Source organism: Pezoporus flaviventris, unplaced genomic scaffold, assembly GCF_033815535.1.
Source record: "Pezoporus flaviventris isolate CSIRO_AGI_PZ_B2104156 unplaced genomic scaffold, CSIRO_AGI_Pfla_v1 ptg000002l, whole genome shotgun sequence".
NCBI lineage: Eukaryota > Metazoa > Chordata > Aves > Psittaciformes > Psittacidae > Pezoporus > Pezoporus flaviventris.
The window spans coordinates 21,723,808-21,747,264 of record NW_026892550.1 but is presented as its reverse complement, the minus strand read 5'-3'; the positions used below and the strand labels follow the sequence as shown (position 1 = coordinate 21,747,264).

The 23,457-nt window shown below is 38.1% G+C and overlaps 1 protein-coding gene across 2 annotated transcripts in view; it reads right to left on the bottom strand.

The window, feature by feature from the left end:
* Positions 1–3,268: 3,268 nt before the first annotated feature.
* The window catches only part of N4BP2 (NEDD4 binding protein 2), a 40,375-nt gene continuing 20,186 nt past the window's right edge, over positions 3,269–23,457 (bottom strand). For both annotated transcript variants that reach the window (XM_061471356.1, XM_061471347.1), the window contains 11 exons: positions 21,782–21,937; positions 17,113–19,433; positions 15,621–15,706; positions 14,864–14,906; positions 13,429–13,673; positions 11,829–11,947; positions 10,346–10,484; positions 10,032–10,217; positions 7,462–7,630; positions 5,696–5,819; positions 3,269–4,882 (listed from right to left, as the gene is read on the bottom strand). In XM_061471356.1, coding sequence (XP_061327340.1) covers positions 4,837–4,882; positions 5,696–5,819; positions 7,462–7,630; positions 10,032–10,217; positions 10,346–10,484; positions 11,829–11,947; positions 13,429–13,673; positions 14,864–14,906; positions 15,621–15,706; positions 17,113–19,433; positions 21,782–21,937 — 3,634 coding nt within the window. In that variant the 3' untranslated portion in view covers positions 3,269–4,836. The remainder of the gene's footprint in view (positions 4,883–5,695; positions 5,820–7,461; positions 7,631–10,031; positions 10,218–10,345; positions 10,485–11,828; positions 11,948–13,428; positions 13,674–14,863; positions 14,907–15,620; positions 15,707–17,112; positions 19,434–21,781; positions 21,938–23,457) is intronic.

The following is a 23,457-nucleotide window of genomic DNA, read 5'->3' as shown; positions in this document are numbered from 1 at the left end:
AAAATCAGGCCACAAATCTGTTCCTCTTTACGCCCGCAGATGGTTGCTTCATCTCCCTACAGATGGTAAACTGAAGTCACGGCAAGTGGCTTTCATGCAGAACTCCAAGACTACTATCTGACAAAATTTGTCACAAGCTGAAATGTAGTCTTCCAAGGAAAGACAGAAGGCTATACTTGTGGCAAAAATCCTTTATTAAACTAGATTTTGTAAATCCTTTTCACATTAGAAATTTTAAATGCAAATTACAAAACTGTATTTCAGTAAAAAATGAAAGTTACAGTTAACAGCAAAATTACAACTTTATACAAATAAAAAAAGCATTTTTAAATTTTAATTTAAAAATAGACATTTGTATCTTTCCAAGGTACTGGTCCTAAGAGCTTTTACAACTGGTAGCTGCAATACTAGGTGTTTTCACATGCATATTCACATATAGTCATTTAATCTTCTGCAGAGTTTATTTAGCCGAAATAGCAAGAACACTGGGCTTTGTGTGAGCTTTTCTAAGAGAACATGGTACTTCGGAATTGTGGTAAGTCAACCAACTCTTCTTTGTTACAGTGCTCATACTCTGTCCTCTCCCTGGCTTCACAAAGAGCACAATATTGTTCTAGAAATGTGAATTGCATTTGAAGGCATAAGCATCAGTAACATACAGTCTACGTATAATTTCTCATATTACATTTATGATGATCCCTCTTTGCCATTATCAGCAACTAAATTCTTTTCTTGTCTACCCACCACATTTTGTGGCAAGATTAAGTAACGATGTGGTTATTTTTCACCTCCTCAAGTAAAACCTTAAGAGTACATGTTCTGCTAAGCCTGCAAGATTTTCACTGACATTCCACATACCCACAATGGTAATGTTCCAGATGTTCTAGTTCTAGTGATGTTCTAGGTTTTGACTAGAGCATCTGGACATTGTTTAAATGGGAATTCCCAGGTCACAATGGTTTCCAACAGCCACCAAAAAATGCCTGTTAAACTTTGCCTGAGGTGTCCTTCAACAGGCCTACAAAAACATGAAGTTTAAATACAATTGTATCACATACCTTTAAAAGCAGAAGTCATTAAAGTATTGTCAAGGTATCTTGAAATATATTTTTTTTTAAACAATTTTTGCCCCACTACTTTCACAGTCAACGTATTTTTAAACACATTACTCAGGAGAACAACTTTCTTCATTGCACCTCTGGGTCTTTGTTTTTTAATTCACTGTAAGATGATTCATCAATGCTAGCACAATATTAAAAATTTTGTGTGTTTATATATATATATATATATATATACACAAAAAGATACATTTCCTAAATGAAAAATTGGGATAAAGGTCAAAATGTTTTGCAAAAAAGAATCCAAAATCATGTATTAAAAGCTACCAGTCATCACGACCACATGCTGTTGAAGAACAGGATAAAAAGTGGTACACAAAATAGGTATTTTAACAGTCACACGTTATTTCAGAGTGCTGGTGGCAATACTGTTAAGTGCTATTTCAATTAAAAGTATAAGATGATACAGAATTTACACAATACCTCAGGATTCTCACTGATGTAATTGCAAAAGACATCAGAAAGGCTGAAAGTTCTAAAACGTAACCTACTTTGAAATACCATTTTGAAACAATTATATTTGATATAATTAATCCACTGTACATTATAAAACAGTCAAACACAAGGAGTCCAGTGGTTTTTTTTTCTGGACAGTTTGGCTGAAGGCATGGAGATCCTTACTAATAAAAGTCTTTCTTTCTTTCTCTCTGTGCACTGATCTTCTGCTCCATTGTGTATCCAGCTCAGCACAGCTTCTAAGCACATGCTCAAGATCATATGGAAGAAAAAGGCTGAGCTTATTATATTTACTCCGAGCTGGAACTGCAATGACACTCTGAGTTGCCGAAGCTGATAAAGCCTCTGTCACTAATTTCAATAGTTGATCACTTCAGTCAGTGCCCATGTTAATGAATTTAAATCATCATATTCCATTAAAGTTCAGCCTGTGATCACACAACTTTTAACAGGTGAATAATCAATCTATAACCACACAGGGTATTCAGAGTACCTTAGCGAACCCCAACCTGTATTCAAAAGGACAATGGAGAGAAGGAGAGCAAGAAGCACTCCAAATTGCTCTTAAACTATGTACTCCTCTGCTGACTTTGACAGACTGGAGAAAAACCCTCCTAGTAATTGGTGTAGCTGAGGTTTTGCCCCGAACATTTTTATGCATTTATCCAAATAGGTCTAAAAGACGAAAAAGTAATATGGAAGTACACTGAACCTCCTTTTCTGGAGAGTTCTAATCCTCTTCCAGACTACAAGTTTATACAATTTTTAGTCTTTACTCTCTTTTGTCCCCTTGATTTTTATCTTGCAGTAATGACTTTGGAAGAGGCTCAGGAAGTGGTGACTCTTCCGGGAAAGTGAGAGTCAAACTCAATCACGTCCCTTTGCTAAACCAGAAGCAGGTAAAAAGCTGTTTCTCACCTTTGGTAAACTTGTCAACAACTAGATTATGAACAGATGGGCAAGACAACAACTCTTTCTGCTTGTCCTTTGAACTGCAATCTAAGCTGTCTTTGCCCATGTCAGGAAAGGTGTGAATATGCTGAGTGAACCAGAGCCACTCTCAAACCAGACGGAAGTGTTGCCACTTCCCTGTTTACAACCACATCACTGTAGGGCTTGGGCATCCAGCAGCTCAACACACAACACTTCTGAGCACACACTGGCTGGGCAACTCAGCCACCCAAGCCAAACAGTAGGGACTCCACTTTAAAGACTTGCCCCAGAAAGCTGAATCTCCATTCGGTATAAACAGCAGCACCAAGGAAAACCTGTTCAGGAGCAGAAGGAAGTTCCTTGGTCCAAAAGAAAGATCCTAAGTTCGCTGAGGCAATTCTAGCAACTGAACCCCTGGATTTGCTTGTAGTCTGAACTGCTGTCTCAAGTCCAAGTGCCTGACACCTCAGTCCATTTAGGCACTGTCACAGAGGGTGGAGCATGGGCTTCAATACACAGGAGTTCGTGCCATGGGAGAAATGGCTCTGCTAATGCTGTTTGTGGAGCACAGACTTTTTTTGTATTTTACCTACCAGTTACATGATCAGCCCAGAGAGAAAGAAAAAAGAGAAAGGACATGATTCAGACGGACTAAGTACCTCAAAAAATATTATGACTATTATTCCAGTAAAAGTCCCTTTGATTAAATATTATTCAACCAATTCTTCCACTTGAAGTCACCATGAAAAGATTATTGTATTGTGTATGTTGCATTCACTGTGTATATATTACAGTAAATACAGATATTTAGGAAACATATGTTTCAGTTTGTCAGCAACTTACACAGACACATTTTCAAGTGAAACCTATTTCCGTGCACAGAAGCTCCTTGCTTATTACTCCTCATGCACACAAATGGCAGAACTTGCACACATACATGGATTTATACACAAATTCTGTATGCATGTAGTTCCTGGATAAAGATTATTGCAAAAGTGGTTTTAAATGAATAAACCCTCCCCTTAATCCTTAACCTATTAATACTGCTTCTAATACACAACCCATACCTGTTTCTGAAAAAGCCTTACAACAATAATCTGTATGCCTTTCAAGAGGCAAAGACAAATAAAAACAGTAATGCATGCTAGAAGATATTTCTACTTAAAAAGTTTTTGATTGCTTACTGGAAACACTTGCCACAATACTGATGTTTATATTTAAATGGGGGGGAGTGTTTGGGGTTTTCTGTTGTTTTGCTTTTTTACACAGGTATTTCTAGATGCTGATGCAACACCACCACCAATAGAATAACTTTTGTATTCCCAGACTTTCTGGTTAGGCAATTACTACTGTAGTATTAGCATTCACTTTGATGTTAAAAATACATTTAAAATGTCTCACAGACAATCATATTTTCTACAAGGAAATCACCAAATTAAATACACACAGAATGAAGACACGTCACTATTAGACACCTGTAAAGTGAAACAGTACTCAATTTGCTCCACTTAAAAAACCATAAAGGAAAATATGGTTTTAGTCCAGTAGATGTTGAAAAAAGTTAAGGACATCTCCTGCATAAATACTGTAAAATTACAGTATTAGCTATGGGTAAGTAGAGATTGAACTACAGTGTTGTACTTTTCCATTTAATAGATCACAGTAAGTCTGCAAAATTACCAAACTCCCAGCTGGTCTTAATGCACAGTTCTTTATATGCAACATCCATCAGTATCTGGAGAAGTTTAAAATGGAAAAAGGACAACAGAACTGGTCAACCCATCACTAAAAAGTCATGAGACTTTTGAATAAACCTGGAAATATTTAGCACTCAGCTGTAACTGGATTTGAAATATCAGTAGTTGCCCTGTTCCCATCTCCCCCGTGCTCTTCTCAAGGGTTTAGCACAAAGCTCTGAATCACAAAATAACTTCATGTAAAGTACTATGTTGTAAAAGTATAGAATCTACAGCAGTTAAAATGTGTGAGGGTCAGACGACACAGCCTGGGTATACTGAGAAGACAGTTATATTTAAAAATTGTACCTTAACTTCCCTTTAAAACATCATATACTGCTCAGGAGAATTCTTAATCTGCATTTCTGAGACTCCAAATCCTGTGTCTTCTTTTTGCAGGTTCAAAAAAGCACCCATTCCACACAAAAAATTTCTTGGAAACACGCTGACAAAAACACTTGCTGTAAATTGAGACCATTTCTAATAAAATATCATCCTTTAAAACAGATTACAAAATACTATTGCGGTTGTTCAAAAAGTTTTTAGCTGTGATCCAGCACCTCAGTTTCTGTATTCCTCTTCTCGACAATCCTTCAATTCAGCATGACTTTCAGGCAGCCTGGTTTTATTTCAGTGAACCTGTAAACAAGAAAAGATGAAGCTTCAACATGAAAGCTATGTGCAATGCCACCTCCTTCAGCCCTCATCAAACATATGGGAAGTGGTAAAGTTCTCTTGGTCAAGTATGCATGCAGGTGAGAGTCAAGAAATCAGAATCATGTCCTCTGGATGTGACAGTCAAGGATTTTACAGGAGCTGGAGAGGTGAAAAGCTGGGAATAGCAGGAACTAAGAAGAAGATTTAAGGAAAAAAATTGGCTGGCCAATATTCTTGGTTACATTAATTCTGCTCCTCTTTTCCCGCTTCCCTTAGATTCCCTAATTCAAAACAGATTTTCTCCCTTGTCTTCCATAGAAAGCAAGAAGGAAATCAGAAGGGAAGTCTTTGCTGTTTCTGAGTCCCAGCATTAGTCACCTTCACACATTCCTATCAAGAAAAAGCAGCAAGCACACTGCTGCCAACCCAGACTTGTTAAATTGCTGTCCCACATAAGAAGCTAAGCACTAAAGCAGGTATTGGAGACCAATAAAAATCAGGATTAACAACTGAATGGAAATATATAATTAAACTATGTTAGATAAATTTAATTCACAGTGTTTTCATCTATCTCAGAGGAAAGGATCTAACATTTCACAGGTGAAGTGTATAAAATGGCATTATGTCACACATTTGGACTGGATTAATGAACAGCAGACCTACTTTAATCTGAAACAGCAGACCTACCTTGATCTGTTTAGTAGTTTATCAGTATTCTAAAATTAACTTCAATTTTCAGTTAGTTAAACGTGGGCTAAGAAAAAAAATATATCAGTAACACAAATCTAAACTCACCTGAAGTTGTGGCTCGTGAGGTATCTCATAGCTGCTGGTCTGATGCGAGCAACTCCTCCCTGACTATGGCTTCCTCTTCCCGTGATAACACAGAGATACGGTTTACCACCAGTCTGCTGGTACTCTGTTACAGCAGGGATTGTAACGGTTAAGATTTTCCCTGAGCAGAGACTTGGCATTCAGTACGATCTTTCCATCCACTCTTCTGAAAACTCTCACTGGTGATTTAGAACCTTGCTTTCCCATGCTGGCTGTGTCTCTTTTACATAAACATAGCCATTTTCCCCCTCTTCTGAAAAAGATACTCTGAAAAAGCATAGTCAAGCTTTTTAAGTCTAGGTTGCTTGCAATATACATGTTGTGATAATCACAAAATCCTTCTAATTTCATAGCAGCTTTACTCTTTCTGTCATCTGATCCTCACTTGGAATTTATATCCTGTGATCTAAATTAAAATTGCAAAATTAAAAGAAGTGGATGTAACTTAGTTACTTTTTAAGTGACACTTCTCCCTACTGTTTCATGTTTTATCTAAAAATAATGTGAGTAAAGAAATAACATTTTGTTGGATAAAGGAAGGAGGAGGAAAATATAAATCCACCCATTTAAGTCACATTTATTTGGACTAACTTCTGCTATGCTGTGACACGTGGATCAATATATCAACATATCACATGAGATTTATTAGGGCATCTAGCCCTGATAGAAAAGAAACTGCTCCTTTCTCAGAGATCACAGCAGTCTAGATTAACACTTTGAAAAAGAGGAAAAACAGAAATTAAACTGAATTCTCACAAGCCAAGATTTGACAGCTCAAGATTACCAGTTCACATGAAGTCTTTCCCCAAATGCCCTCTCTCAACATTATTTGGGTTTTACATTAGCTTACTGTTAATTCTGCTGACCTGGCATTGATCCCTTTCCCATGTATTCACACTGAACTTTTTTTAAATTGAAGTGACTTAAGTTCAGTTGACTGAACAGAGAGCCCCTACTATTATTTCAGGACTCCTGATGCAAGTGCAGCTCAAGAAATTTAGCTCTAAAAAGCATTAGGTTACAACTTAAAAGTATACAAACGTACAAACGTCATTTTAGGAACAGCACAAGATAATGCAATTTAAGTCTCTGATGTATACTGGAAGAAAAGGATTATCAAAGGCCCTACTGAACACTTTTGCTCCTGCTGTGTGGAGTAGCTGTTTCCAAAAAATTAAGTTTGTGCAGTGGTACCTTGCGTAAGAAATATTTCTTATAGAAGCATTTCCAGTGTGCTTAAATTTATAGGGTAAAGTAATAATGCAGAAAACATATCTCTCTACAGCAAGAACACTCATGAAGTACTTGAACACTCCACCAGGAGAAAAGGCAAGCCCTCAATCAAAACTGCAGAAAATGGCATTTATGGGAGCAGTAGGATTCTGATCTCAAGAGATCCTGCTGGCAAACTGAGAGGGAAGTTACTGACAAATAGCTCAAATCAGACACTTTCATGAAAAAGCTGAAGACAATGTAATCATTGTGGTTGGAATTCCAACATAATGATTTTTCTTTAAAGATTAAAAAAGCAACATAGTTCTGATAAAGCAATGTGAAGTTGGGGAAGGTGGTGCAAAGCAAGACAGAGAGGAAAATGCATCATTGCCATGTCAAAAGAAAAACCAACCAAACCAGCCAACAATTCCATGCCATATATCATAATTTCTTAGCAGAAAATGAGGAGAATAACAACTTGTAGGGGGCAAGAAATATTAGCTTAATCCTACCTTCACTTTTTTCCTGCAGCACTCTGGACAACTGATTCACTGCTTCATCCACATGGAGACCATGCAGATCCAACACATTCATAGGCAGCAAGGAAGTATTTACTTTCTCAAAGATTTGCACAGCAGCTGCATGGTTGGCTTCTTTCATCTTCTGCTCATGAAGGCGACCCTTTATTCATAAGCACAGCAACTATTACATGCCGAGACATAATCTAAGCTCCACACTGCTGGTTTGTTTCAAAATGATAGTACTGGCAGGGTGCTTTTAGCTCACAGTTTGAAGCAGCAAAATTTACAATCCCAACAGAACTTGTAGAAGAGGCTCAGTGAGACCTACTCACAAGGAGATTTCATGAAATCTGTCCTTAAGAAACTAGTCAAAGCTGGCACAACAAAAGCCTTACAAGGAGAAAAACAAGCCAGAAAAGGCACAAAACTGTAAAGTCTTTACAAAAGCTAAAAAGTTACATTCCATGCTGATTTTCAGATTTATTATCTTAACCACAGACTTTTTCTTTCTGTGAATATTTTGCTAAAAATTTAGTGAAGCAATGTCAGAGAAAATGTCCAACAACTCAGGAAAAAACTGCTGAGCGTAGTAGTTGAGGTTAATTCTTCTCAAAGCATTCCCTAAAAAAAAAAAAGTCAAACAAGCCAAAGGCAAACACTCTGAGGTTGATTTTCTTTCTTTCTTTTTAAAGAGTTGCTTATTACCTATCCGTACATTTTTGACAAATCTTTTATGACTGACAAGGTCAATACAGTCCCTGTTGGAATTAGTGGCAAGGAGCAGTACAGGGCTATTCACATTACACAGTGAAGTAACAAATATTTCCTCTGAACCTTACACTGGTAATATCTGAGAGACTGAAGCACCAAATTATGTCTTCAAAGATCTGTAAGCACAATCTGAAAAGGAATGGAAGACTTGACTCCAGGTATTGGACTGAAAAGGACCCAAGAGAATGGAAGTGACAGCCTGTTCTTAAAATGGATCATCTGACATGTATTACATTACAGACATCAGCCCCATAACTCATGCTTGCAGAGGATTCCCAAGATAGGCTAACACCACCAAGCATCAAGTATCATTCATTAATAAAGGTAGCTTAGTGTGCCTTTCTATTACCTGAAAGAAAACATGTAATACATTTCCCCACTGTACTTGTTATGCCTAAGAACAAAAGACAGGACATAGATGTCTATTTAAAATTATGAAGACCTTCATTTAAAATATTTCCAAACTTCAAGAATTTATGAACCAAGAGCATAAAGTGTTCTTTATAAAGACCAATAATCAGTATTTCCTACATACATAGTGACAATCTAAACATTTAGAGTGATGGTATACCAATTGCATGAAAGCTTTTTTAAGATAATAAGCAAATTGAAGTGATTCCATTATTCCATTTTTGTTCTATCATAATGCAACTCCTAGTTAAATTCTTCTATAATGTGACTTCTTAACGATTTCTTATATGCTATTACATCAGAGAAAAGATATTTGTAACAGATTTTTTTAAAGAGTGGTGTGAATCAATGGTCTCACGTGAAGGCACCAAGAAACCAATGTAGGGAACACATTTTGATGTCCCAAGCCTGTCAGTGTTTAAAAGCAGAGATTCCCCAGTGTTGGATAAAGATTTGGCTCGACAGGGTGCCTGAACATCTAGTCTAGGTCATGCTTTGTCTAGAAAGGTAGGACCGGATGATCCTTGAGGTCCCCTCCAACCTGGTATGCTATGATTCTATGATTTATAAGAACAGTTGATACTTACAATAAATGTGATCAACAACGACTAACGGTAATCAAAGTGGTATATACCAAGAAATCTGCTTGAATCAATACCAGAGAGCCTGTGCTCCAAGGCCAGAGCACATAAGACTGATCAGCAGTAGATCTACATTCTAAAACTAGATGGATGGCCAAATCCATGGCATACCACACCTTGTTTATCCCGACCCAAGACAGACTGTAGCTGTAAAGATTGAATGAAGAAGCAAAGACAGCAGGCCCAATCTTGACCAGGATCTACAAAGGATGAAGTAAGCAAGATTCTGAGGCAAAAGATCACATCTTAATACCTGTCTTACTTTTAATACCTGTCCTTTTAATACTCCTAAAAAGTACATAAGACTTCTAAAATAGTTCATCACCAATAAAGAGGAACCCAAGGGACATACGAAGGATTTGAAAACTGCTTTTAGTTGCAGTCCATGTCACAAGTGAATGAACATGGCCAGACCACATGGACAAAATCTTGGTGCTTGCAAGTATTTGGATGTGGGAATGCGATCTATGAGCAAACAAGTACGTATGACTAAGCATTAAATACCATCTTTCAAAAGATCTTGCACTGAATTTGCTTACATCAGCTTCCTGTATTAGTATCATTACTAGTGAAAGACAGTTTACTTGTACGGTGATTCTCAATACAACAATTACATAGGAAACAGTAATTGAGCAAATTTATCAACTCTAGTAGGCACAATGCTTTTCTTGTAACTTCCAATTCAGTATTTAAGTACCTCCACAAATTCAGGAAAAAAAGCACAATGTTTACATTTACCTGATGAGCGTAAAATGCTGCCACAGACTTCATACCAATGCAATGGGCCTCCCCAGCCTTTTTCAAACACTCCTGTCTCTTTTGCTGGTGACAAAAAGCTTCTGCTCTTAAATCATCATATTGTGGATACTCAATTTTTTGAAGTATTTCACTCAAAGGTTCATCCTCTTCCTTACTTTTTTTTGCCTGTAGGAATTCACAATGTCAAAGCTAAGTATGCACTGTAGGGTGTTTTCAATAACACAGATTTGGGTATGTCTGTAACTACTATTTAAAAAAAAAAACAAACAAAACCAACAAACAAACAAAAATACCTTCTTCTCCCAGTTCTTTGCAGCACTGCAGGATGAAACCATTTCACTTTGCTGAACACTTTCTTGAGCTATAACTGTTTTTACAGGATCTGCCTCCAGAACACAGTTCAGAAACTGTTCGGTTTGGTCTAAAGAGTAGCTGTGAAGGATAAGTAAAATCTGTGACTTTACAAATCTATGAATAACTTCTACATTTATTAAAATACATATTACAAACCTTGATATTGTTACAGAAATAGATTACAATGGAAATAAAGCATTGGAATGGAATTTTCCACCTTACTACAAAAAGACTTGAAGGCTCACTGTACTGTACTACTGGCACCAACACACATGCAGCCTTGGTTGACTGAACTGTAATTATGGGGCACTTGAGTATCTAAAGAACAATGAAATACTAAAGTAAATTGCACCCTACCTTAATCAAACAGACATTAGTTTAGAAGTAAACACTGCTTTTGGCCCAGGTAAGTTACTTCATCTTAAATCTTCTCTGGTCAGGGACAGTAAGTACAAAGTAGTTTAAAACTAGTTCAGTTTTCTGAAACCATTAAAGCAGGGAAATCCTTGTATTTCCAGTCAAGCTTTGTTATTAATGAAATGAGAACAGGACATTAGTAGCCACCAGATTTCTAATAAGCCCTCATTCTTCTTCATTCTTCCTGCTGTTTATTAAGCAGACAAAAAGACTGATCAAAAGTAAAGACAGATTTTTGGAAGGTCAACATTATGAAGGGAATTTAGAATGTGAAAAAGAAGAGATGGTGAAATGTTTGAGCTACAGAAATGTATGAAGGGCATACTTTAAACATTCCACGAGGAAAGGTTTTGGTAACAACATGAAGAAGCAGAAAGACTGACAAGTGTGCATGCAAACCCATATGTAAAGACATTCAATTGGCCAAGGATGAAAAAAAGAAGTCCCTCTTGAAAAAAATTCAGTCCTCATGAATTTGGATTTAAGAAGGTACCCACATACCCCAGAAATATAATGCAGAAGAGAGAATGTCGTCAGAGAGAGATTGAGAAATGGTTCATTTCTTCAGAGCTGCTGTAGCAACCAGAAGAGTATTTACAGCTAACATCAGGTGATGGTAGTTTTTCCTTGGGCAGATGCCATTTCCTGTGAACCCACTATTACCACCTCCACTAATTCCTCGCACTTGATTTAAACCTCAGCTCCACAGCAAATATGCAGTTCCACTGACATTCAGTCAGAGGTCAACCCCCAGAGACATTCTTCTCCCAAGGAAAGAAACTGTTTACTCTCCCATAAAAGAAACAAGCCTAGACATAGAGTTTTTATGTGCTTTTTGCTTTTTACAAAAGCTAGTTTTGCTCTTATGTGGATCCACAAAAGTCTGCTAGTTTGGAAAAAGCCATTCTCTAACAATATCTTAACTCCTAATATTTAAGACAGTAACTGTGCAATACAGAGCGTTACCAAATACCATTTTTACAAAGAACTTAAAAGATTTCTTACTTATTGTCCTTGAAGATATCCATTAAAAAATCTTGACTAATAGTTGGAAACATCTCAAAAAGTTGCTTCTCCTTTAGTTTAGCAGCACAGTCTTTTCTAGCCATACAAGGAACACGATTCTACCCAGAAGACAAAGAAAAAATATTAAAAGTTCTTGATTAGAACAAAATACAGTAATAGAGGAGCCAATCTAATTTCACTGTTATTTGTTAAGATTTCAAAAAGTATCTACTCAGTATGCACCCACAGCAAAGACAACACACCAATACCAGCTGTCACACTGACTTGATGAGATTAAAGCAGGGACAGGTGAGTTGTATTATACTGTACAGTATATGTATTACACTGTACTGTATGTTGTATTATATTGTGTTATATTGTACAGTACTCTGCAGTCATTTGAAGTGGAGCTCCCTCATAATGGACAAAGCAAAAGGAGGACTTTTTAGGAGGAATTTAAATTTTGGAATGCTTTCCCTGCTAGTCTATTTAGTGCAATGCTAAGCTTGCACAAAGTCCACTTCTCTACGCTATACTGAAAGCCTGAGGTTGAAACAACATCTTATTATTAAACAGCGTAAACAAATTTGTTGGTGTATCTGAGGCTGTATTGTAATAAATGCTCATATTGTGAAGTCATGCTGAGAAGAAAACCATAATTACAGCCCAGAATAAATGAGACTGATCATTCCAGCACTCAGATTAAAAAAATAAATAAATAAAAAAATACAAACAGAACAAAGCCAAGCTCCACGAATTCAAATTGTAAACAAAGCTGTGAGCATCACAGTTGTTATTATCAGTAACCCACAGTTGCTATTATCAGTAAGCAGTTCAAAGAAAGAATCCACAAACCATTCTTTCAAGTGACAGGCTAATCTATCCAACTTCCTATAACAGTAGAAACAAAGCTCCTCTTTTTTAAGGACAGCTACTTATCAGACAGTAACAAACTAGAAGGCCTGTTCCAAGCAGCTGCCGGCAGTAGAGGGCATATTACAGACAGGGCAACCAGCCAGGGTATGGAAACTGTGTGTAAGATACAGAATTACCAAAAATCTTTTACAAATTACTTTCTTCTGACAAGTGGCTATAGAAACCTGTTTGAGGTTAACCTCAGGTACTTCTTTTAATGTCTCATCTGTTAGGAATGTTGTGGGTTCTCCTTTTAAAAAATATTAAAATCAATCCAATCCACTTCTAAGCAAACAAGGCAGAGAGCCAATTAAGAACAATTAAGAACTGGTTTTGATATTGCTTTACCAGTAAATGTGAGAATTCACACTGATCTTTGGTTTTAGGTGAGTAATCAGAAAAAGAATTCAACCAAACCCAAATGCTAACCTGGAGAGTGAAACACGCCATGATCTGTTTGTGAAACAGCCAAAATGTTACATTTTAAAATGAGAATTTTTAAAAGGGAAACATCTACCACAAGCAAACTCCTGTATCAGGGTAATCAACAATCCCAGTTGGCATGCATTTGTCTCAGACACTTAGGCTGGAATCAGCAGCACAAAGATGAGTCACCAGATAAGACATACTCTGGTTCATTAACAGTAATAAACTTAAATTGTATTAAAAATGGTGCTATTCATACCAGATCCTGTTTCTCCTGAATAGCTATTTCTTCGGAAATTATTTGTCTGAGAGAAACTTTCTGAATCTGAGTATTCCAGTGATCCATAAAAGGGAAAACGTCTGATGTTGCTGGGTTTTTAGTCTGTATGTTGTTAGATGAGCCAGATACCCAGCTCATTTTTTTTTTCTGTATTTTACTGTCTGCAGTCTGAGATAACAGCATTTCTGAGTCATCTGTATCTATCTGCTGAATCACAGTAGGACCTTCACAGGAATAAAAATGAGGAGACAAATAAAGCAGTTATTAGCTTAGTTATACACACAAAGCCAAAATAATTAAGTTTTTCAACCTAGAGGGTTTGGGTTTTTGTTAAAACATTATTATTAATGCTAAAACAGAAAGCAACACATTATTTTCACCTTCCTCATTCTATTTTCTGAAGACTGATCATCTTAATCTATTTTGTAAAACAAAAGCAAAACCATCAGACTACCCCACCAAATTTTCAAGTGCCAAGATGTATCTTACAGCTGTTAACTACTCTGCACACACACTAAAGTGAGGAGGTTTGATTACTTTTATAGGTGAATTATTGACTCATGTGTTTACATGTTTAACTGCCTTTCCTCTACAATTTAAGGACAGATGCTTAACAACCTGTTAATTTACACTTCTAGAAGTTAATGCAAACAGCACTGTTTGGTCATTCCAAACAGCACAGAGTTTGCACCCACACTGCAATCTGTCCTGGGTTCAGTTGCAGCAGTCATTTTTCTCCTTCTTTATCTGACTTGGCTTGTTGGCACTGCACCAGCTACTACAGAGAAGAAAAATGACTGCTACAGCTGAACCCAGGACACAATCCAAGTCTCCACCCAGGTCTCATGCAAAAGTAGTGGGATCGACTGTAGGGGACATTTCTTCTGGGAACTGAATGAAAACTGGACTGCCAGAGATCTCAATACTTTTTGAACAAGGCATACATCTTCATGCTACAATCAATTCCCCTGACAAAGACAACAACATGAGAATGATGTTGTAGTCCTGACCTTCCTTCCCTCACCTACAGAAATCTCACTCTGCTAGTAATTCTCTGGCTGCACCTTTCCTTGCTATAGAGATTACAGAAGTCAGACCTAACAGCTATGTGATCCAGGCAGAGCTTCTTTATAAGTTCACTGAAGTATACAAAATGATAAGCTTTTTGCTTGCAGCTACCTAGGTCTAGTGATTCTGCTTATAATTAACTTCCTTTTCCCCACACTCCTCTGTAAAAGAATGGTAAATGGAACTCGGAGCAATAAATAAAAGCTTAGCTTAATAAATGAACTCATCATTTTTGCAACAGACAAAATGTTTGCAAACTCACTGAAGTTTCAAAGAATACTTTTATAATGAGCATTAAGTATCTTTACAAGATATTAATCTTGTAGATAAGAAATACATAACTTACCTTCTGCAGACAACTTACATGATTCATCTCTCCTCCGACGCTTCTAAATAAAAACAGTAAAACCATGAATGTTGTAAGAAAGCTATAAATTTTGCAGTGCAACTTTGCAAGTGTTAGCTTCTAAGTAAGCCAGCTTCGAAAGAATGCCTCACAGTATTTCTCAAAGATTGGCTATCTTAGAAGTACATTTAAGAAAAATGATTATTAAGTTTAAAAGACAGAACTATCTTTCCAAAAACATCAAGCTAGAGGAACATGCCCTGCTGCTAAAATTTCATAACCTTAATTAAATAAACGAAACAAAAAATTTGCCAAAAGCATTCAGTTTCATAAGGCTATGAAGGAAGGGAGGTTAGAGAACTCTTCTCAACTAATGTACACAGAGATGTTTTGTATATACATCTATTCATAAAGCAACTCTTCTTACATGTCAAAAAGCCAGCAATTATTTTTGGCCAGTGGAATTTTTGATCAATCTTGTAGTGAAATTGTGCATTATGGTCCTTCTCTTTTAAGAACCCTGGCTTCATGCTGAGGCACTCATGACATGCAGTTTCTTCATCCCTTCAACTGTCTTACACAGCTCTGACGATTACGACAGGATGAGCTGATATACTCCACATATTTTACGAACTACCACTGTATGTTATCATTGTTTTTACAAGGATACTTGTATCTTACACATTTAAACCAACACAAATGATCTGACTCAAGCACAAGCATGCAACACCATATTATAAGCAAGAAATCTACTAACCAGAACAGATTCTTTCCATTTCTCATGAATCACTTTGGCCAAATTCAGATCAATATGAACCACACAATCCTCAAGAGTTAGTGATCCTTATGGAACAAAGAAAATACATTTGTTAAAGCTATAAAAATCTATAAAAACTTATCTAAGCAATTAAAATGCAGCAGCCTACACTTTTAATTTGAATTCTGTAGATTCTGCACAAACTGTCATACCTGAAAAAAACCTCAGCAACTGCCAAGATAAACAGATAAATAAATACATTAGCATTTCACACAGAATCCATTATCTGTGTTCAAAAACTCTAACAGGGTAGAAAAAAGCCAAGTTAACATGAATTGTATGTTACTACATTTTCCTTTTTTACATTTTTGCTACCAGAACCTTCTTTTACAAACCCACTGGTAATTTATAACCACAGTTTCATTCGTGAAACTGTGATTTCCTCTGTTCTATTGTAATCCACATGCAACTGCTTTTATGGAACACAACATACTTGCCACTGCCCAACAGCAGTCACAAGCCTCCCTTCAAATACATAAGCTCAGAGAAGCAAACTCCAAGTCAGCCCTCTAACTCTAAATGAAACAGCAGGAATTATCATGGTATCATACTTTTTTCCCCCTAAAAGATCTTTCTGATAACGTTTCTCACCCTTTCAAAACTAAAAAGTCAGTAAGTACGTATGTATCAAGCAGAAAGGCGTAATTCTATGAATTCAGACACAACACCTTTCTGCTACCAAGTTGGTACTTTTTTGGAGGAGGTAGGCATGGAAGGCAAAGAGGCCAGCAGTCAAACCACCAATCACAAATTCACATCACATAATCTTCAGGAGAAAAAGATAAATAAAAAAGGGACGAGGGAGCAGAAGAGAGAGGGAGGGAGAACAAACAAGCTACATACTCCCTGTGTTTTCTTCCTTTTTCTATCAGTCTAACTTCTGTGATGCATGCTCAAGCTGCTTACAGCTTCCTTCATCATAGTCTCTCAGCAGACTAGTCTCTTTTAATCTTTTACATCTTTTAAATATAGTTGCCCTTTATCTTCTCTCTAAACAATTCATCTTGTCCTTCCCCACTTTAACTGATGCCTAAAGCTTTTTCCTAGCCAGTCACTGTTTGCATCTTCCTCATCATATTAATATCCCTTCAGAATATGAATATAGGCTCAAAGCCTATTGCTCAAAAGGCAAATAAGCCAATATATTTTCTTATGCTTTTAAAGTATGTGCATGTACAAAAAGACAAAGGCAGAAGGTAGCACTACTGCATCTGTATTTTATGCCACACTTAGTTCAGGTCCAATTTTGGATTAACAGCAACAAAAAACAGTATCATAATGCATTGTGCAAATCCATTCCCTAAAAACCAAGCATGAAGGAAAAAAAGCAGAGGCAAAAGAAGAAAGGTTTTCTCACCCAAACTGAGGGGTTTTGCTGTTTGGAGTTGTTTGTTTTTTTGATATAAAAATATGGATACGATTATGCCCATACCTGCATCAATGCCAACAGGCCCAAATATTTCTTTCAATTGGAGTGCCAGTTCAGGAGGTAATGTTAGTTCTAGGCAATCTATATTGAAGGCTGCATGTGATGCTGGTATAGGACTTTGTATCTTGGCTTTGGCTTCATCCCTGCTTGGAGTTTCAATTTCTTCTCTACCATGTATCTCTCTGAAACTCCCGTGGGTTTCCAGTTCTTCATCATTCTTAGGACCAAACAGAGGTGCATGATCCACTTCTAGTAACGAAGTCATCACTTTGGAATTTTCTGCATTGCATTCCGAAGGGTTACTGTCACTCTCGTTATTTAGTTCAAATTTCAAATTGGTAGAAGCTGTGTTAGGACCATGAGGCAGAGTCATGGGTACACTGAAACCTGCATCAGGTTGTGAGACTAATGGCTCTAATGGCTTATTTATAGGTTCTTCAACAGGACTCTCAGCTTCTACCTTCTGCTTTCCTGAAACGAACGGCTCAAAGATACCTGCTGCTGAGCTGCCTACATCAGTTCCAGGGGCTGCATCTCCACAGTTCTTCAGTTCTGATGAATCCTTCAGTGAGGTAGCAGTCAATGCATCAGACACATCAACATCCGTCACAGTTGCCTTGGCAGCCTGACTTTCTGCAATGCTGAGTGATGAGTTCTTATCTTCTGAGGGGTTAGAGATATCACCAGCCCCAATTATTTGTGACATTTGTTCACAGTCCTTGAGATTCTCACCGTAGTTTGTACTTGCCTTGAAATCAAGGTCTGCAACAACTGGCTCAGCTTCTCTTACTTGAAAGCATTCAGTGCCAACATCTTTGCATAACTTTTCATCAGAGTCTAAGAGCAGACCTGTGGCCCAGTCTATGTCTTTGTTACATCTTTCATACAGATCTTTCACAGCTTCAAATGAAACAGAATCAAAGAGCTTACACAGCATATTCAGCTTTTCAGACTCATCAATACTGATAAGTTCACTTTCTTCCACAAACGTACTTTTATCATACATAACTCGATAGGGAATTTTTTCCTGAGAATCTGAAACATTACCTACATCTTTGGGTTTGAAGCCATCTAGTCTGCCATGCAATACTCTGGTAGTCTCTGGAAAAAGCATTTTCTTTTCTAACCTCCACAGGAGAGCAAAGTCCTGTGATTCAGTCTGTGAATGGCTACTTTTTTGCCTACACAAGCATGCATCCTGTTTCTCTTCTTCTACATTAAGTGTTGACAAACATTCCTCTTCTCTTGGATGGGGCAAACTGTTATTTGTAAAAGTGAGGGCCAATTTGTGGTGTTTCCTCATTCTCTTATTTTGCTGTGGTTTTCTCTCACCCACTGTTTCACTAGCCTCTGTTTCAGGTTGGTGCGCTTGCAGAGTCTCTGTATCCGGTTGCTCTGTGGCGTTCACAGGTGTCCCATGAAGCACATCTACAGTCTCAAGAGCGTTTCTGTTAATGTCACCTTCAGCATTTCTGTGTTCATCGGACTGATTTAGATTTGTCTTTCTCATTCTCCTTGACCTTTGTTGTCTCTGTTCTAATGAGCCCGTGACAGGCCAATGTCCTATCATTTGCAATTGAGGTGTAACTTTATCTGAATTAACAGAGAAACAGCTAGAGGCTAGGTTTTCTTCCTCATGTCCTTTTTCAACAGTATGGGTCCCAGGCAGGCCTGCTTGCTCTTCACCTAACTCAGGATTCTGTTGACTGGGAGTTTTAACTTCTTTATCACTCTTTAGAAAAGATTTTTCTAGTCTTCTAGCTCTTTTGACTCTCTGTCCCATTGTTTGTTCTACAGGCCAGTCACCCAGAAAGTTCAGTAGTTCTGGTTTTCCTGACATGTCAAAAGCCGAACTGCTTGGTTCTGTTGTGTTACTACTTTCTGTTGATTTTGGTTCTGTACATATTTGGCCAGATTGTTCAACTTCAGTTTGAACTTTGAGAATGTTGTTATCGCTGTGCTCCTCAACTCCTTCTGTATGCAAGCACAGAGTAACTTCAGTTGTGGTCACATCAATCTCATTCTTTTCTGTTTCAGCATTTTTTCCTAGTTTTTCTCCCTTTTCCTCTTTCTTCTCCAAGGGCAGTTCTTTTTCTACATGATCTGACAAACAAACATCCAAGTCATCTTGAACAGTGCTGTCCCCACGATTGCGTTCCACTGAGCTATTTTCAATTTCTTTTTCCTCTTTCTGAAGATGCTCAGGATCATGGTTACTTTCTAATGTTAGAGAAGTACTGGGAAAAGTTCTATCATCTTCAGCTAATTCAAGAGGCCCCAGATCAGAAGCGAAAGGTTCTTCCTTTACATCAGAATGTAATGTCCTGAAAGACAAATTCAAATGAAAGATAAACCCATTTCAAACCTTCTTGTCCACATTTTTATTTTGCCTTGATTATTTAATATTTTCAAATTACAGACCAGAAACCACCTTTTAGGACACTAATCATCCAGCTGGAGATCTCTAATGAGAGAAAGCAAATTTAAGATGACTTAGCCCTAACCTCAACACTTCTTCATAAAAACAGAGCTAAGCAATGCGGAACTTCCCTTGCTAAGTATCTGTTTCTTACTTCAGCGTGGGGTTAAGAATACTTTCTTAAAAGCCTATTTTCCCCCATTCCCAGCATTCAGTTATGTAATGAAGCACAGTGGCTCATGTTCAGCAGCTGCCAGTCAGCACCCCAGGTCCTTTTCCACCAAGCAGCTTTCCAGCCGCTCTTCCCCAAGCCCCTTAGTGTTGCATGAGGTTATTGTGTCCCAAATGCAGGACTCAGCACTTTGCCTTGCTGAACCTCATACCACTGGCCACAGTTCATTGATCCAGCCTGTCCAGGCCCCTCTGCAGAGCCTCCCTATCCTTCAGCAGATCAACACTCCTGCCCAACCTGGTGTTGCCTACAAATTTACTGAGGGCGCACTCAATCCCCTCATCCAGATCCATCAATGAAGATGTTAAACAACACTAGCCCTAACACTGAGCCCTGAGGGACACCACTAGTGACCGGTCGCCAACTAGATGTGACACCATTTATCACCACTCTTTGGGCTCTGTCATCCAGCCAGTTTCCTACCCAGGGAAGAACACACCCATCCAGACCATAAACCATGACCAGCCTGTGTCTCCACGAGAACGCTTTGGGAGACCTGTAGTTCCCAGGGTCTTCATTCCTGCCCTTTCTGTAGAAAGGCATCATGTTGACAAACCTCCAATTCTCTGGGACCTGCCCACTAGACCAGGACTGCTGGTAGATGATGGAGTCTCAGCAAGCTCTTCTGCCATCTCCTTCAGCATTCTTGGGTGTAACCTATCCAGCCCCATAGACTTGTGTACATCTAAGCAGAACAGGAGGTTGCTAAACATTTCTTCCTGAATTACGGGGACTTCAATCAGCTCCTCATCGCTGACACCCAGCTCAGGGAACTCAGTACCCTGAGGATGGCTGGTGTAGCTATTAAAGACTGAGGGCAAAGGCAGCATTAAGTATTTCAGCCTTTTCCTCATCCTCAGTCACTAGATTATCCCCATTATCCAGTACAGGATGGAGGTTCTTGTTGGCCCTCTTTTTATTGCTGACATATTTGTAAAAGTACTTTTTGTTATCTTTTATAGCAGTGGCCAGATTTAGTTCCAGCTGTGTCTTTGCCTTTCTAATTTTCTCCCTGCATAACCTAACAACATCCTTGTACTCCTCATGGGGCAACAGGCCCCGTGTTCCTCTGAGGGTGAAGTAACCAATCACAATCCCTTTTCTTCTTTTTCCTGGTAGAGCTGGTCATGATACAAGGTGTTCTCTGACTCTTCCATGACGACTCTTCTAACCTGGATGATCCCATATCTGCTTCATCATCTTTCTCATTTTCCTCATCCTCACATACCTCTAATCAGTTGTAGAGGGGTATTTGGGAAGGTGACATAAACTGGGGGGTAATACATTGTGTACTCTGAGGAGTAAACTGTTTCCAACCTCCCCTGTCTCCTAGGTCCCCTCCATCTGCCTGGTGTCAAGAGGGTAGGGGATCTTTAATTTGTTTTGGGTGGCTGGCTTGCTTCTCTCAGGGATGGTAAGAGCACAGTTCCACCAGTTTCAAATACATTAAGCATGCAAAACCCAAATGAAATAATAACTATAAATAATCTGATTTCCTACACATTATTATAGGGCATATACACCACTATTCAGATTAGCCACTATGAAACAGTCGTGCATACAACCAACATAAATCTAGACAAGTCTGAACTAAATATACTCAAAAGCAAGTAGATAACTTTCTAATGAACAAAGAATTCACATTCTACCAGAAAAACATAATCTAATAACAACACACAGCCTCAGAAATTGTAATTTGGGACTACATTATTCTGAAAAGCATTTTAGAGATTTTAAGTGGGTTGTATCTACAACATACATCCTATAGCATGTTTCTGATAAGAGAAAGTCAATCAAACACACAGTCACATGGGGAAGTTTTCAAAAAGCAGTGGAAAGTTGCCTAAGGCCCTTGACTGCTCATTTCTAGAAATCCTCAAATTCTTAGAAATTAAGAAAACTATGCAGTGCATTTCTTTTTATTATTTAATTGTTCAACAGCATTATCCAGCTTCCACTGCTACGAAGTTTGAATTTTTACCCTTTTATGCAAGACTACAAAGCTAGTATAAGAATCTAACCTATGGCTTTCCTCCTGACAAGGATCTTCACTCCAGCCAGCAGCTTCTGCTTTGTCTGGGACTGAAGAATCCAATACTGAACTAACAGTAAGGCAGTGTTCATATCGCTCCAACATTCTTTTGATCTTTTCTTTAGAGACACCATGAATGTTTCGCCTATACGTAAAAAAAAAAACAAACCATTTCAGATTTGTATATTAAAATAAGAGAATAATTCAACAATAATTTCATTATAAGTTTACAGCAAAACTAACCAGAGATTTCAGCGGGACGGAGCAAAAGGTGTGAAAGAGCTGTTCTTCTGTATCAGTGCACTAAGGTACTCCACATAGAGTGTGACTCAAACTGCTGCTCCACTTCTCCACCCCACCTGGTGGCCCTGTTCTGCAACTGGGTGATTTGCTTCATACTAAAACTTAAAACTGTACCAATAATGCATCTTCTTCAAACTGGTATCAGAAACACACCATAACAGATCCTGACAGTGATGCAGGATATCAGACTGGGTATGGAAGATTTCTGAATTAACTATTCCTTCTTTGGTTTTGCTAAGAACTCCTTGAGCCTTGAGGAAAACCTATTCACTTATTATTTTGGACACACTTTGGCTGGAGATTTTCAGTGACTCTGTTGAACACCAACTAGGAATATGCTCTGCAGTTGTTCTACCTAGAAGAAGTGGATCCTGACAAGGATGGCAAAACAGAAATTGAAGGTACAGGAGAAAAAGTTTAAGTTCTATATTAGGAGAGAAAATAATCTTCCTTACCACAGTTGAAAAGTGGTCAACCTTAAGCTAGGCATGCCAACTCAGATGACAACAGATACTACGAAATCACAAAACAATTTATGTTGAAAGGGACCCCTGGTGGTCACACAGTCCAACCTCCAACTCAGAGGAGGTACAGCTAGATTATGGTGCCCAGAGCTTTGTCTTGTCAAATTTTGAATATCCTCAGTGACTGAAAGTCTCCAAACTCTCTGGGCAAACTCTTTCAGTGTGTGACCACCCTCAAAACTAAAAATAAAACAAAACAATCAAAGAAAAAACAAACACCCACTTACTTTATGTAATAAAAATTTCCAAAGTTCCACCTTACTTATGTTTGTTTTGCCCTATCCCTGCACCATTCTCAGAAGAGATCTTTTTAGTGTTTTCTGTGACCCCTCAAAAGATAGCTGAAGACAACAACATGGCTCTTCCTTAATGTCCTCTTCTTAAGGCTGAACAAAGTATTCTTGCTCAATTCAGTATCATCTGCCAATCTGCTGAGAGTGCACTATGTTCCAGTATCCAAGTCATAAATAGGAGATTAAATCATGGCCGCCCTAGCATTCATCCTAGAGGTACATCAGCCTCCTCTTGGACTTCAGACCCTTTGAACCTGGCACCCAGCCAATTTTCTAGGTACATATTATTCACTAAGTTTACATCTTGCCTATTTTGGCTCTAAGTAATGGCTCTATGACTGTGTAGAAGGTCCTGCTAAAGACGAGGTAAACAATAATGACAATGCACAGGGGTCTGTCCCTCTCATGAGGTACTGACTGCTTTAAACTCAGTGACAGCAGAAACATTTCAAGTAAGGCAACAGACCAGCCAGATGCAAAACCAGTCTCAACCTGACACCATTTTTGTAACCTCAGGAACCCAAAGGAGCAGTCACTGTACCTTA